The 16,968-nt window shown below is 38.2% G+C and overlaps 1 protein-coding gene across 3 annotated transcripts in view; it reads right to left on the minus strand.

Annotated features, from left to right (window-relative positions):
* The window catches only part of MSS51 (MSS51 mitochondrial translational activator), a 60,251-nt gene that overhangs the window by 7,649 nt on the left and 35,634 nt on the right, over positions 1-16,968 (minus strand). For all 3 annotated transcript variants that reach the window (XM_073645992.1, XM_073645993.1, XM_073645991.1), the window contains 2 exons: positions 509-710; positions 241-396 (listed from right to left, as the gene is read on the minus strand). In XM_073645992.1, the coding sequence (XP_073502093.1) occupies positions 241-396; positions 509-690 (338 nt within the window). In that variant the 5' untranslated portion in view covers positions 691-710. The remainder of the gene's footprint in view (positions 1-240; positions 397-508; positions 711-16,968) is intronic.

Raw genomic sequence — 16,968 nt, forward strand, 5'->3', positions numbered from 1 at the left:
GATGTATCTAATATATTCCAGGTGGCCAAGATTTTGAGTGTGAAGACTCATCCATCATGGAACGTCTGTGATCAGACGATGGATGTAGACCTCTTTAGATGCCCTACATGGACCTGTGCCCCCTTGTGTATATGTGCCAAAGGCGATGATCACTACTGAATCTCCTGTTTTGGTATCATAGTCTTCTGATTAAGGTGTGAACGGAGTCATTCTGGTGGGGCGGTGATAAAGGTTACTTACCTCTTACAGCGTCTCATGGTTTGTGGATCGGGAAGACGAGACGGCAGCTTCTTGCATTGTGCACAGAATTTGTAGGTATCTTCCATCTTCTGAAACATCTCGGCGTACGTCCGAATGCCAAAGTTTATGGTGAGACTGTTGCCCTCAACAGCTGACCTGGCCAGAGTAAAAAAGGAGAGATGACCCCTAAAGGCCAGGAGGGGAAATGCATGCACTAGACGTGACCATAAAGATGGTGTCTGGTGGGAGACGGAGGACGCATGGGCACCTGTACTCATTCACGTTCTTCATGTTCAGCTTCTGTAGGATGACGTTGGACAGACCCGGGACTCTGCTGTCCATGGCCATGAACCCAAGGGAGTCGGTGTAGTAGCTGCCGGCTGCCACAGAGGGCGCCATGTCCTTCTTCTTGGAAGATTTCTTCTTAAATGAGACTTTCTTCTGAGACATTGTGACCAAGTGATGGACGACTGTCAGTAAGAAAGAAGAAGCCGACGTATTACCTCCATATAGTAACTAGACCTATAGAGATTATAAGAACGCCTACTTCTTATACAGAGATTATAAGGACACCGACCTTGTTATACAGAGATTATAAGGACGCCTACTTCTTATACAGAGGTTATAAGGACACCTACTTCTTATACAGAGATTATAAGGACGCCTACTTCTTATACAGAGGTTATAAGGACGCCTACTTCTTATACAGAGATTATAAGGACACCGACCTTGTTATACAGAGTTTATAAGGACGCCTACTTCTTATACAGAGATTATAAGGACGCCTACTTGTTATACAGAGGTTATAAGGACACCTACTTCTTATACAGAGATTATAAGGATGCCTACTTCTTATACAGAGGTTATAAGGACGCCTACTTCTTATACAGAGGTTATAAGGACACCTACTTCTTATACAGAGATTATAAGGACACCGACCTTGTTATACAGAGATTATAAGGATGCCTACTTCTTATACAGAGGTTATAAGGACGCCTACTTCTTATACAGAGATTATAAGGACACCGACCTTGTTATACAGAGTTTATAAGGACGCCTACTTCTTATACAGAGGTTATAAGGACGCCTACTTCTTATACAAAGGTTATAAGGACACCTACTTCTTATACAGAGATTATAAGGACGCCTACTTCTTATACAGAGGTTATAAGGACGCCTACTTCTTATACAGAGGTTATAAGGACACCTACTTCTTATACAGAGATTATAAGGACACCGACCTTGTTATACAGAGATTATAAGGACGCCTACTTCTTATACAGAGGTTAAAAGGACGCCTACTTCTTATACAGAGGTTATAAGGACACCTACTTCTTATACAGAGATTATAAGGACACCTACTTCTTATACAGAGGTTATAAGGACACCTACTTCTTATACAGAGGTTATAAGGACACCTGCATCTTATACAGAGGTTATAAGGACACCTACTTATTATACAGAGGTTATAAGGACACCGACCTTGTTATACAGAGATTATAAGAACGCCTACTTCTTATACAGAGGTTATAAGGACGCCTACTTCTTATACAGAGGTTATAAGGACGCCTACTTCTTATACAGAGGTTATAAGGACACCTACCTTATTATACAGAGATTATAAGGACACCGACCTTGTTATACAGAGATTATAAGGACACCTACTTCTTATACAGAGGTTATAAGGATTCTTATACAGAGGTTATAAGGACGCCTACTTCTTATACAGAGGTTATAAAGGATGCCTACTTCTTATACAGAGATTATAAGGACACCGACCTTGTTATACAGAGATCATAAGGACGCCTACTTCTTATACAGAGGTTATAAGGACGCCTACTTCTTATACAGAGGTTATAAGGACGCCTACTTCTTATACAGAGCTTATAAGGACGCCTACTTCTTATACAGAGCTTATAAGGACGCCTAATTCTTATACAGAGGTTATAAGGACACCTACTTCTTATACAGAGATTATAAGGACACCGACCTTGTTATACAGAGATTATAAGGACACCTACTTCTTATACAGAGGTTATAAGGACGCCTACTTCTTATACAGACGTTATAAGGACACCTACTTCTTATACAGAGATTTTAAGGACACCGATCTTGTTATACAGAGATTATAAGGACACCTACTTCTTATACAGAGGTTATAAGGACGCCTACTTCTAATACAGAGCTTATAAGGACACCTACCTTATTATACAGAGATTATAAGGACGCCTACTTCTTATACAGAGGTTATAAGGACGCCTACTTCTTATACAGAGATTATAAGGACACCGACCTTGTTATACAGAGGTTATAAGGACGCCTACTTCTTATACAGAGCTTATAAGGACGCCTACTTCTTATACAGAGCTTATAAGGACGCCTATTCCTTATACAGAGATTATAAGGACACCGACCTTATTATACAGAGATTATAAGGACGCCTACTTCTTATACACAGATTATAATGACGCCTATTTCTTATACAGAGATTATAAGGACACTGAACTTATTATACAGAGATTATAAGGACACGTACTTCTTAAACAGAGGTTATAAGGACGCCTACTTCTTATACAGAGGTTATAAGGACGCCTACTTCTTATACAGAGGTTATAAGGACGCCTACTTCTTATACAGAGATTATAAGGACGCCTACTTCTTATACAGAGGTTATAAGGACGCCTATTTCTTATACAGAGGTTATAAGGACGCCTACTTCTTATACAGAGCTTATAAGGACGCCTATTCCTTATACAGAGATTATAAGGACACTGACCTTATTATACAGAGATTATAAGGACACGTACTACTTAAACAGAGGTTATAAGGACGCCTACTTCTTATACAGAGGTTATAAGGACGCCTACTTCTTATACAGAGGTTATAAGGACGCCTACTTCTTATACAGAGATTATAAGGACGCCTACTTCTTATACAGAGGTTATAAGGACACCTACTTCTTATACAGAGGTTATAAGGTTGCCTACTTCTTATACAGAGGTTATAGGGATGCCTACTTCTTAAGCAGAGATTATAAGGACACCGACCTTGTTATACAGAGATTATAAGGACGCCTACTTCTTATACAGAGGTTAGAAGGACACCTACTTCTTATACAGAGGTTATAAGGACACCTACCTCTTATACAGAGGTTAGAAGGACGCCTACCTCTTATACAGGGGTTAGTAGGACGCCTACTTCTTATACAGAGGTTAGAAGGATGCCTACTTTTTAAGCAGAGATTATAAGGACACCGACCTTGTTATACAGAGGTTATAAGGACACCGACCTTGTTATACAGAGATTAAAAGGACAACTACTACTTATACAGAGGTTATAAGGACGCCTACTTCTTATACAGAGGTTATAAGGACACCTACCTTATTATACAGAGATTATAAGGACACCGACCTTGTTATACAGAGATTATAAGGACACCTACTGCTTATACAGAGGTTATAAGGAAGCCTACTTCTTATACAGAGGTTATAAGGACGCCTACTTCTTATACAGAGGTTATAAGGACGCCTACTTCTTATACAGAGGTCATAAGGACGCCTACTTCTTATACAGAGGTTATAAGGACACCTACTTCTTATACAGAGGTTATAAGGACACCGACCTTGTTATACAGAGTTTATAAGGACGCCTACTTCTTATACAGAGGTTATAAGAACACCTACTTCTTATACAGAGGTTATAAGGACACCTACTTTTTATGCAGAGATTATAAAGACACCGACCTTGTTATACAGAGGTTATAAGGAAACCTACTTGTTATACAGAGATTATAAGGACAACGACCTTGTTATACAGAGATTATAAGGACGCCTACTTCTTATACAGAGGTTATAAGGATGCCTACTTCTTATACAGAGATTATAAGGACGCCTACTTCTTATACAGAGATTATAAGGACGCCTACTTCTTAGACAGAGATTATAAGGACGCCTACTTCTTAGACAGAGGTTATAAGGACACCTACTTCTTATACAGAGATTATAAGGACGCCTACTTCTTATACACAGGTTATAAGGACGCCTACTTCTTATACAGAGGTTATAAGGACACCTACTTCTTATACAGAGATTATAAGGACAACGACCTTGTTATACAGAGATTATAAGGATGCCTACTTCTTATACAGAGGTTAAAAGGACGCCTACTTCTTATACAGAGGTTATAAGGATGCCTACTTCTTATACAGAGGTTAAAAGGACGCCTACTTCTTATACAGAGGTTATAAGGACACCTACTTCTTATACAGAGATTATAAGGACACCTACTTATACAGAGGTTATAAGGACACCTACTTCTTATACAGAGGTTATAAGGACACCTGCTTCTTATACAGAGGTTATAAGGACACCTACTTCTTATACAGAGATTATAAGGACACTGACCTTGTTATACAGAGATTATAAGGACGCCTACTTCTTATACAGAGGTTATAAGGACGCCGACTTCTTATACAGAGGTTATAAGGACGCCTACTTCTTATACAGAGGTTATAAGGACGCCTACTTCTTATACAGAGGTTATAAGGACACCTACTTCTTATACAGAGATTATAAGGACACCGACCTTGTTATACAGAGATTATAAGGACGCCTACTTCTTATACAGAGGTTATAAGGACGCCGACATCTTATACGGAGGTTATAAGGAAGCCTACTTCTTATACAGAGGTTATAAGGACGCCTACTTCTTATACAGAGTTATAAGGACACCTATCTTATTATACAGAGATTATAAGGACACCGACCTTGTTATACAGAGATTATAAGGACACCGACCTTGTTATACAGAGATTATAAGGACACCTACTTCTTATACAGAGGTTATAAGGACGGCTACTTCTTATACAGAGGTTATAAGGACGCCTACTTCTTATACAGAGGTTATAAGGATGCCTACTTCTTATACAGAGATTATAAGGACACCGACCTTGTTATACAGAGATTATAAGGACGCCTACTTCTTATACAGAGGTTATAAGGACGCCTACTTCTTATACAGAGCTTATAAGGACGCCTACTTCTTATACAGAGCTTATAAGGACGCCTACTTCTTATACAGAGGTTATAAGGACGCCTACTTCTTATACAGAGGTTATAAGGACGCCTACTTCTTATACAGAGCTTATAAGGGCGCCTACTTCTTATACAGAGGTTATAAGGACACCTACTTCTTATACAGAGATTATAAGGACACCGACCTTGTTATACAGAGATTATAAGGACACCTACTTCTTATACAGAGGTTATAAGGACGCCTACTTCTTATACAGAGGTTATAAGGACACCTACTTCTTATACAGAGATTATAAGGACACCGACCTTGTTATACAGAGATTATAAGGACATCTACTTCTTATACAGAGGTTATAAGGACGCTTACTTCTTATACAGAGGTTATAAGGACGCCTACTTCTTATACAGAGCTTATAAGGACACCTACCTTATTATACAGAGATTATAAGGACGCCTACCTTATTATACAGAGGTTATAAGGACGCCTACTTCTTATACAGAGGTTATAAGGACGCCTACTTCTTATACAGAGCTTATAAGGATGCCTACTTCTTATACAGAGCTTATAAGGACGCCTATTCCTTATACAGAGATTATAAGGACACCGACCTTATTATACAGAGATTATAAGGACGCCTACTTCTTATACACAGATTATAATGACGCCTACTTCTTATACAGAGGTTAGAAGGACGCCTACTTCTTATTCAGAGATTATAAGGACACCGACAATATTATACAGAGATTATAAGGACGCCTACTTCTTATACAGAGTTTATAAGGACGCCTATTTCTTATACAGAGGTTATAAGGACGCCTACTTCTTATACAGAGGTTATAAGGACGCCTACTTCTTATACAGAGGTTATAAGGATGCCTACTTCTTATACAGAGATTATAAGGACACCGACCTTGTTATACAGAGATTATAAGGATGCCTACTTCTTATACAGAGGTTATAAGGACGCCTACTTCTTATACAGAGCTTATAAGGACACCGACCTAGTTATACAGAGATTATAAGGACGGCTACTTCTTATACAGAGGTTAGAAGGACACCTACTTCTTATACAGAGGTTATAAGGACACCTATTTCTTATACAGAGCTTATAAGGACACCGACCTAGTTATACAGAGATTATAAGGACGGCTACTTCTTATACAGAGGTTAGAAGGACACCTACTTCTTATACAGAGGTTATAAGGACGCCTACCTCTTATACAGAGGATAGAAGGACGCCTACCTCTTATACAGAGGTTAGAAGGACGCCTACTTCTTATACAGAGGTTAGAAGGACACCGACCTTGTTATACAGAGATTATAAGGACACCTACCTCTTATACAGAGGTTATAAGGACACCTACTTCTTATACAGAGATTATAAGGACACCGACCTTGTTATACCGAGATTATAAGGACGCCTACTTCTTATACAGAGGCTATAAGGATGCATACATCTGATACAGAAGTTATAAGGACACCTACTTCTTATACAGAGGTTATAAGGACACCTGCTTCTTATACAGAGGTTATAAGGACACCTACTTTTTATACAGAGGTTATAAGGACACCTACTTCTTATACAGAGATTATAAGGACGCCTACTTCTTATACAGAGGTTATAAGGACACCTACTTCTTATACAGAGGTTATAAGGACACCTGCTTCTTATACAGAGGTTATAAGGACACCTACTTTTTATACAGAGGTTATAAGGACACCTACTTCTTATACAGAGATTATAAGGACGCCTACTTCTTATACAGAGGTTATAAGGACACCTACTTCGTATACAGAGATTATAAGGACACCAACCTTGTTATACAGAGATTATAAGGACGCCTACTTCTCATACAGAGGTTATAAAGACGCCTACTTCTTATACAGAGGTTATAAGGACGCCTACATCTTATACAGAGGTTATAAGGACGTCTACTTCTTATACAGAGGTTATAAGGACACCTACCTTATTATACAGAGATTATAAGGATACCGACCTAGTTATACAGAGATTATAAGGACACCTACTTCTTATACAGAGGTTAAAAAGACACCTACTCCTTATACAGAGGTTATAAGGACGCCTACTTCTTATACAGAGATTATAAGGACACCGACCTTGTTATACAGAGATTATAAGGACACCTACTTCTTATACAGAGGTTATAAGGACGCCTACTTCTTATACAGAGGTTATAAGGACGCTTACTTCTTATACAGAGCTTATAAGGACGCCTACTTCTTATACAGAGGTTATAAGGACGCCTACTTCTTATACAGAGGTTATAAGGACGCCTACTTCTTATACAGAGCTTATAAGGACGCCTACTTCTCATACAGAGGTTATAAGGACACCTATTTCTTATACAGAGATTATAAGGATACCGACCTTGTTATACAGAGATTATAAGGACACCTACTTCTTATACAAAGGTTATAAGGATTCCTACTTCTTATACAGAGGTTATAAGGACACCTACTTGTTATACAGAGATTATAAGGACACCGAACTTGTTATACAGAGATTATAAGGACAACTACTACTTATACAGAGGTTATAAGGACGCCTACTTCTTATACAGAGGTTATAAGGACACCTACTTCTTATACAGAGATTATAAGGTACCGACCTTGTTATACAGAGATTATTAGGACACCTACTTCTTATACAGAGGTTATAAGGATGCCTACTTCTTATACAGAGGTTATAAGGACACCTACTTGTTATACAGAGATTATAAGGACACCGACCTTGTTATACAGAGATTATAAGGACAACTACTACTTATACAGAGGTTATAAGGACGCCTACTTTTTATAAAGAGGTTATAAGGACGCCTACTTCTTATACAGAGGTTATAAGGACACCTACCTTATTATACAGAGATTATAAGGACACCGACCTTGTTATACAGAGATTATAAGGACACCTACTGCTTATACAGATGTTATAAGGAAGCCCACTTCTTATACAGAGGTTATAAGGACGCCTACTTCTTATACAGAGGTTATAAGGACACCTACTTCTTATACAGAGGTTATAAGGACACCGACCTTGTTATACAGAGTTTATAAGGATGCCTACTTCTTATACAGTGGTTATAAGGACACCTACTTCTTATACAGAGGTTATAAGGACACCTACTTCTTATACAGAGGTTATAAGGACACCGACCTAGTTATACAGAGATTATAAGGACGCCTACTTCTTATACAGAGGTTAGAAGGACACCTACTTCTTATACAGAGGTTATAAGGACGCCTACCTCTTATACAGAGGATAGAAGGACGCCTACCTCTTATACAGAGGTTAGAAGGACGCCTACTTCTTATACAGAGGTTAGAAGGACACCGACCTTGTTATACAGAGATTATAAGGACACCTACCTCTTATACAGAGGTTATAAGGACACCTACTTCTTATACAGAGATTATAAGGACACCGACCTTGTTATACAGAGATTATAAGGACGCCTACTTCTTATACAGAGGCTATAAGGACGCATACATCTTATACAGAAGTTATAAGGACACCTACTTCTTATACAGAGGTTATAAGGACACCTGCTTCTTATACAGAGGTTATAAGGACACCTACTTTTTATACAGAGGTTATAAGGACACCTACTTCTTATACAGAGATTATAAGGACGCCTACTTCTTATACAGAGGTTATAAGGACACCTACTTCGTATACAGAGATTATAAGGACACCAACCTTGTTATACAGAGATTATAAGGACGCCTACTTCTCATACAGAGGTTATAAAGACGCCTACTTCTTATACAGCGGTTATAAGGACGCCTACATCTTATACAGAGGTTATAAGGACGTCTACTTCTTATACAGAGGTTATAAGGACACCTACCTTATTATACAGAGAATATAAGGATACCGACCTAGTTATACAGAGATTATAAGGACACCTACTTCTTATACAGAGGTTAAAAAGACACCTACTCCTTATACAGAGGTAATAAGGACGCCTACTTCCAATACAGAGGTTATAAGGACGCCTACTTCTTATACAGAGATTATAAGGACACCGACCTTGTTATACAGAGATTATAAGGACGCCTACTTCTTATACAGAGGTTATAAGGACGCCTACTTCTTATACAGAGCTTATAAGGACGCCTACTTCTTATACAGAGGTTATAAGGACGCTTACTTCTTATACAGAGCTTATAAGGACGCCTACTTCTTATACAGAGGTTATAAGGACGCCTACTCCTTATACAGAGATTATAAGGACACCTACCTTATTATACAGAGATTATAAGGACTCCTACTTCTTATACACAGATTATAATGACGCCTACTTCTTATACAGAGGTTAGAAGGACGCCTACTTCTTATTCAGAGATTATAAGGACACCGACAATATTATACAGAGATTATAAGGACGCCTACTTCTTATACAGAGTTTATAAGGACGCCTATTTCTTATACAGAGGTTATAAGGACGCCTACTTCTTATACAGAGGTTATAAGGACGCCTACTTCATATACAGAGGTTATAAGGACGCCTACTTCTTATACAGAGATTATAAGGACGCCTACTTCTTATACAGAGGTTATAAGGACGCCTAATTCTTATACAAAGGTTATAAGGATGCCTACTTCTTATACAGAGGTTATAGGGACGCCTACTTCTTATACAGAGATTATAAGGACACCAACCTTGTTATACAGAGATTATAAGGACGCCTACTTCTTATACAGAGGTTAGAAGGACACCTACTTCTTATACAGAAGTTATAAGGACACCTACCTCTTATACAGAGGTTAGAATGACGCCTACCTCTTATATAGGGGTTACTAGGACGCCTACTCCTTATACAGAGGTTAGAAGGACGCCTACTTTTTAAGCAGAGATTATAAGGACACCGACCTTGTTATACAGAGGTTATAAGGACACCTACTTGTTATACAGAGATTATAAGGACAACTACTACTTATACAGAGGTTATAAGGACGCCTACTTCTTATACAGAGGTTATAAGGACGCCTACTTCTTATACAGAGGTTATAAGGACGCCTACTTCTTATACAGAGATTATAAGGACGCCTACTTCTTATACAGAGCTTATAAGGACGCCTACTTCTTATACAAAGGTTATAAGGACGTCTACTTCTTATACAGAGGTTATAAGGACGCCTACTTCTTATACAGAGCTTATAAGGACGCCTACTTCTTATACAGAGGTTATAAGGACACCTACTTCTTATACAGAGATTATAAGGTACCGACCTTGTTATACAGAGATTATAAGGACACCTACTTCTTATACAGAGGTTATAAGGATGCCTACTTCTTATACAGAGGTTATAAGGACACCTACTTGTTATACAGAGATTATAAGGACACCGACCTTGTTATACAGAGATTATAAGGACAACTACTACTTATACAGAGGTTATAAGGACGCCTACTTTTTATAAAGAGGTTATAAGGACGCCTACTTCTTATACAGAGGTTATAAGGACACCTACCTTATTATACAGAGATTATAAGGACACCGACCTTGTTATACAGAGATTATAAGGACACCTACTGCTTATACAGATGTTATAAGGAAGCCCACTTCTTATACAGAGGTTATAAGGACGCCTACTTCTTATACAGAGGTTATAAGGACGCCTACTTCTTATACAGAGGTTATAAGGACACCTACTTCTTATACAGAGGTTATAAGGACAACGACCTTGTTATACAGAGTTTATAAGGATGCCTACTTCTTATACAGTGGTTATAAGGACACCTACTTCTTATACAGAGGTTATAAGGACACCTATTTCTTATACAGAGCTTATAAGGACACCGACCTAGTTATACAGAGATTATAAGGACGGCTACTTCTTATACAGAGGTTAGAAGGACACCTACTTCTTATACAGAGGTTATAAGGACGCCTACCTCTTATACAGAGGATAGAAGGACGCCTACCTCTTATACAGAGGTTAGAAGGACGCCTACTTCTTATACAGAGGTTAGAAGGACACCGACCTTGTTATACAGAGATTATAAGGACACCTACCTCTTATACAGAGGTTATAAGGACACCTACTTCTTATACAGAGATTATAAGGACACCGACCTTGTTATACCGAGATTATAAGGACGCCTACTTCTTATACAGAGGCTATAAGGACGCATACATCTTATACAGAAGTTATAAGGACACCTACTTCTTATACAGAGGTTATAAGGACACCTGCTTCTTATACAGAGGTTATAAGGACACCTACTTTTTATACAGAGGTTATAAGGACACCTACTTCTTATACAGAGATTATAAGGACGCCTACTTCTTATACAGAGGTTATAAGGACACCTACTTCTTATACAGAGGTTATAAGGACACCTGCTTCTTATACAGAGGTTATAAGGACACCTACTTTTTATACAGAGGTTATAAGGACACCTACTTCTTATACAGAGATTATAAGGACGCCTACTTCTTATACAGAGGTTATAAGGACACCTACTTCGTATACAGAGATTATAAGGACACCAACCTTGTTATACAGAGATTATAAGGACGCCTACTTCTCATACAGAGGTTATAAAGACGCCTACTTCTTATACAGAGGTTATAAGGACGCCTACATCTTATACAGAGGTTATAAGGACGTCTACTCCTTATACAGAGGTTATAAGGACGCCTACTTCTTATACAGAGATTATAAGGACACCGACCTTGTTATACAGAGATTATAAGGACACCTACTTCTTATACAGAGGTTATAAGGACGCCTACTTCTTATACAGAGGTTATAAGGACGCTTACTTCTTATACAGAGCTTATAAGGACGCCTACTTCTTATACAGAGGTTATAAGGACGCCTACTTCTTATACAGAGGTTATAAGGACGCCTACTTCTTATACAGAGCTTATAAGGACGCCTACTTCTCATACAGAGGTTATAAGGACACCTATTTCTTATACAGAGATTATAAGGATACCGACCTTGTTATACAGAGATTATAAGGACACCTACTTCTTATACAAAGGTTATAAGGATTCCTACTTCTTATACAGAGGTTATAAGGACACCTACTTGTTATACAGAGATTATAAGGACACCGAACTTGTTATACAGAGATTATAAGGACAACTACTACTTATACAGAGGTTATAAGGACGCCTACTTCTTATACAGAGGTTATAAGGACACCTACTTCTTATACAGAGATTATAAGGTACCGACCTTGTTATACAGAGATTATTAGGACACCTACTTCTTATACAGAGGTTATAAGGATGCCTACTTCTTATACAGAGGTTATAAGGACACCTACTTGTTATACAGAGATTATAAGGACACCGACCTTGTTATACAGAGATTATAAGGACAACTACTACTTATACAGAGGTTATAAGGACGCCTACTTTTTATAAAGAGGTTATAAGGACGCCTACTTCTTATACAGAGGTTATAAGGACACCTACCTTATTATACAGAGATTATAAGGACACCGACCTTGTTATACAGAGATTATAAGGACACCTACTGCTTATACAGATGTTATAAGGAAGCCCACTTCTTATACAGAGGTTATAAGGACGCCTACTTCTTATACAGAGGTTATAAGGACACCTACTTCTTATACAGAGGTTATAAGGACACCGACCTTGTTATACAGAGTTTATAAGGATGCCTACTTCTTATACAGTGGTTATAAGGACACCTACTTCTTATACAGAGGTTATAAGGACACCTACTTCTTATACAGAGGTTATAAGGACACCGACCTAGTTATACAGAGATTATAAGGACGCCTACTTCTTATACAGAGGTTAGAAGGACACCTACTTCTTATACAGAGGTTATAAGGACGCCTACCTCTTATACAGAGGATAGAAGGACGCCTACCTCTTATACAGAGGTTAGAAGGACGCCTACTTCTTATACAGAGGTTAGAAGGACACCGACCTTGTTATACAGAGATTATAAGGACACCTACCTCTTATACAGAGGTTATAAGGACACCTACTTCTTATACAGAGATTATAAGGACACCGACCTTGTTATACAGAGATTATAAGGACGCCTACTTCTTATACAGAGGCTATAAGGACGCATACATCTTATACAGAAGTTATAAGGACACCTACTTCTTATACAGAGGTTATAAGGACACCTGCTTCTTATACAGAGGTTATAAGGACACCTACTTTTTATACAGAGGTTATAAGGACACCTACTTCTTATACAGAGATTATAAGGACGCCTACTTCTTATACAGAGGTTATAAGGACACCTACTTCGTATACAGAGATTATAAGGACACCAACCTTGTTATACAGAGATTATAAGGACGCCTACTTCTCATACAGAGGTTATAAAGACGCCTACTTCTTATACAGCGGTTATAAGGACGCCTACATCTTATACAGAGGTTATAAGGACGTCTACTTCTTATACAGAGGTTATAAGGACACCTACCTTATTATACAGAGAATATAAGGATACCGACCTAGTTATACAGAGATTATAAGGACACCTACTTCTTATACAGAGGTTAAAAAGACACCTACTCCTTATACAGAGGTAATAAGGACGCCTACTTCCAATACAGAGGTTATAAGGACGCCTACTTCTTATACAGAGATTATAAGGACACCGACCTTGTTATACAGAGATTATAAGGACGCCTACTTCTTATACAGAGGTTATAAGGACGCCTACTTCTTATACAGAGCTTATAAGGACGCCTACTTCTTATACAGAGGTTATAAGGACGCTTACTTCTTATACAGAGCTTATAAGGACGCCTACTTCTTATACAGAGGTTATAAGGACGCCTACTTCTTATACAGAGGTTATAAGGACGCCTACTTCTTATACAGAGCTTATAAGGACGCCTACTTCTCATACAGAGGTTATAAGGACACCTATTTCTTATACAGAGATTATAAGGATACCGACCTTGTTATACAGAGATTATAAGGACACCTACTTCTTATACAGAGGCTATAAGGATGCCTACTTCTTATACAGAGGTTATAAGGACACCTACTTGTTATACAGAGATTATAAGGACACCGAACTTGTTATACAGAGATTATAAGGACAACTACTACTTATACAGAGGTTATAAGGACGCCTACTTTTTATACAGAGGTTATAAGGACACCTACCTTATTATACAGAGATAATAAGGACACCGACCTTGTTATACAGAGATTATAAGGACACCTACTGCTTATACAGAGGTTAAAAGAAAGCCTACTTCTTACACAGAGGTTATAAAGACGCCTACTTCTTATACAGAGGTTATAAGGACACCTACTTCTTATACAGAGGTTATAAGGACACCGACCTTGTTATACAGAGATTATAAGGACGCCTACGTCTTATACAGAGGTTATAAGGACGCCTACTTCTTATACAGAGCTTATAAGGACGCCTACTTCTTATACAGAGGTTATAAGGACGCCTACTTCTTATACAGAGGTTATAAGGACGCCTACTTCTTATACAGAGCTTATAAGGGCGCCTACTTCTTATACAGAGGTTATAAGGACACCTACTTCTTATACAGAGATTATAAGGACACCGACCTTGTTATACAGAGATTATAAGGACACCTACTTCTTATACAGAGGTTATAAGGACGCCTACTTCTTATACAGAGGTTATAAGGACACCTACTTCTTATACAGAGATTATAAGGACACCGACCTTGTTATACAGAGATTATAAGGACGCCTACTTCTTATACAGAGGTTATAAGGACACCTACTTCTTATACAGAGGTTATAAGTACACCGACCTAGTTATACAGAGATTATAAGGATGCCTACTTCTTATACAGAGGTTAGAAGGACACCTACTTCTTATACAGAGGTTATAAGGACGACTACCTCTTAATCAGAGGTTAGAAGGACGCCTACCTCTTATACATAGGTTAGAAGGACGCCTACTTCTTATACAGAGGTTAGAATGACGCCTACTTTTTATGCAGAGATTATAAGGACACCGACCTTGTTATAAAGAGGTTATAAGGACACCTACTTGTTATACAGAGATTATAAGGACACCGACCTTGTTATACAGAGATTATAAGGACGCCTACTTCTTATACAGAGGTTATAAGGACGCCTACTTCTTATACAGAGATTATAAGGACGCCTACTTCTTATACAGAGGTTATAAGGACGCCTACTTCTTATACAGAGGTTATAAGGACGCCTACTTCTTATACAGAGGTTATAAGGACACCTACTTCTTATACAGAGATTATAATGACACCGACCTTGTTATACAGACATTATAAGGAAGACTACTTCTTATACAGAGGTTATAAGGACGCCTACATCTTAGACAGAGGTTATAAGGACACCTACTTCTTATACAGAGATTATAAGGACACCTACTTCTTATACAGAGGTTATAAGGACACCTGCTTCTTATACAGAGGTTATAAGGACACCTACTTCTTATAGAGATTATAAGGACACCAACCTTGTTATACAGAGATTATAAGGACGACTACTTCTTATACAGAGATTATAAGGACGCCTACTTCTTATAAAGAGGTTATAAGGACACCTACCTTATTATACAGAGATTATAAGGACACCGACCTTGTTATACAGAGATTATAAGGACACCTACTTCTTATACAGAGGTTATACGGACGCCTACTTGTTATACAGAGGTTATAAGGACACCTACTTCCTATACAGAGGTTATAAGGACACTGACCTTGTTATACAGAGATTATAAGGACGCCTACTTCTTTTACAGAGGTTATAAGGACGCCTACTTCTTATACAGAGGTTATAAGGACACCGACCTTGTTATACAGAGATTATAAGGACGCCTACTTCTTATACAGAGGTTATAAGGACGCCTACTTCTTATACAGAGGTTATAAGGACGCCTACTTCTTATACAGAGCTTATAAGGACGCCTACTTCTTATACAGAGGTTAAAAGGACGCCTACTTCTTATACAGAGGTTATAAGGACGCCTACTTCTTATACAGAGCTTATAAGGATGCCTACTTCTTATACAGAGGTTATAAGGACACCTACTTCTTATACAGAGATTATAAGGACACCGACCTTGTTATACAGAGATTATAAGGACACCTACTTCTTATACAGAGGTTATAAGGATGCCTACTTCTTACACAGAGGTTATAAGGACACCTACTTCTTATACAGAGATTATAAGGAAACCTACTTCTTATACAGAGATTATAAGGACACCGACCTTGTTATACAGAGATTATAAGGACACCTACTTCTTATACAGAGGTTATAAGGGCGCCTACTTCTTATACAGAGGTTATAAGGACGCCTACTTCTTATACAGAGCTTATAAGGACACCTAACTTATTATACAGAGATTATAAGGACGCCTACTTCTTATACAGAGGATATAAGGACGCCTACTTCTTATACAGAGATTATAAGGACACCGACCTTGTTATACAGAGGTTATAAGGACGCCTACTTCTTATACAGAGCTTATAAGGACGCCTATTTCTTATACAGAGAATATAAGGACACCGACCTTATTATACAGAGATTATAAGGACGCCTACTTCTTATACAGAGATTATAAGGACGCCTACGTCTTATAGAGGTTAGAAGGACGCCTACTTCTTATTCAGAGATTATAAGGACACCGACCATATTATACAGAGATCATAAGGACGCCTACTTCTTATA

This window comes from Phyllobates terribilis, unplaced genomic scaffold, assembly GCF_046119375.1.
Source record: "Phyllobates terribilis strain yellow unplaced genomic scaffold, ASM4611937v1 Scaffold_9__5_contigs__length_417890890, whole genome shotgun sequence".
Lineage (NCBI taxonomy): Eukaryota > Metazoa > Chordata > Amphibia > Anura > Dendrobatidae > Phyllobates > Phyllobates terribilis.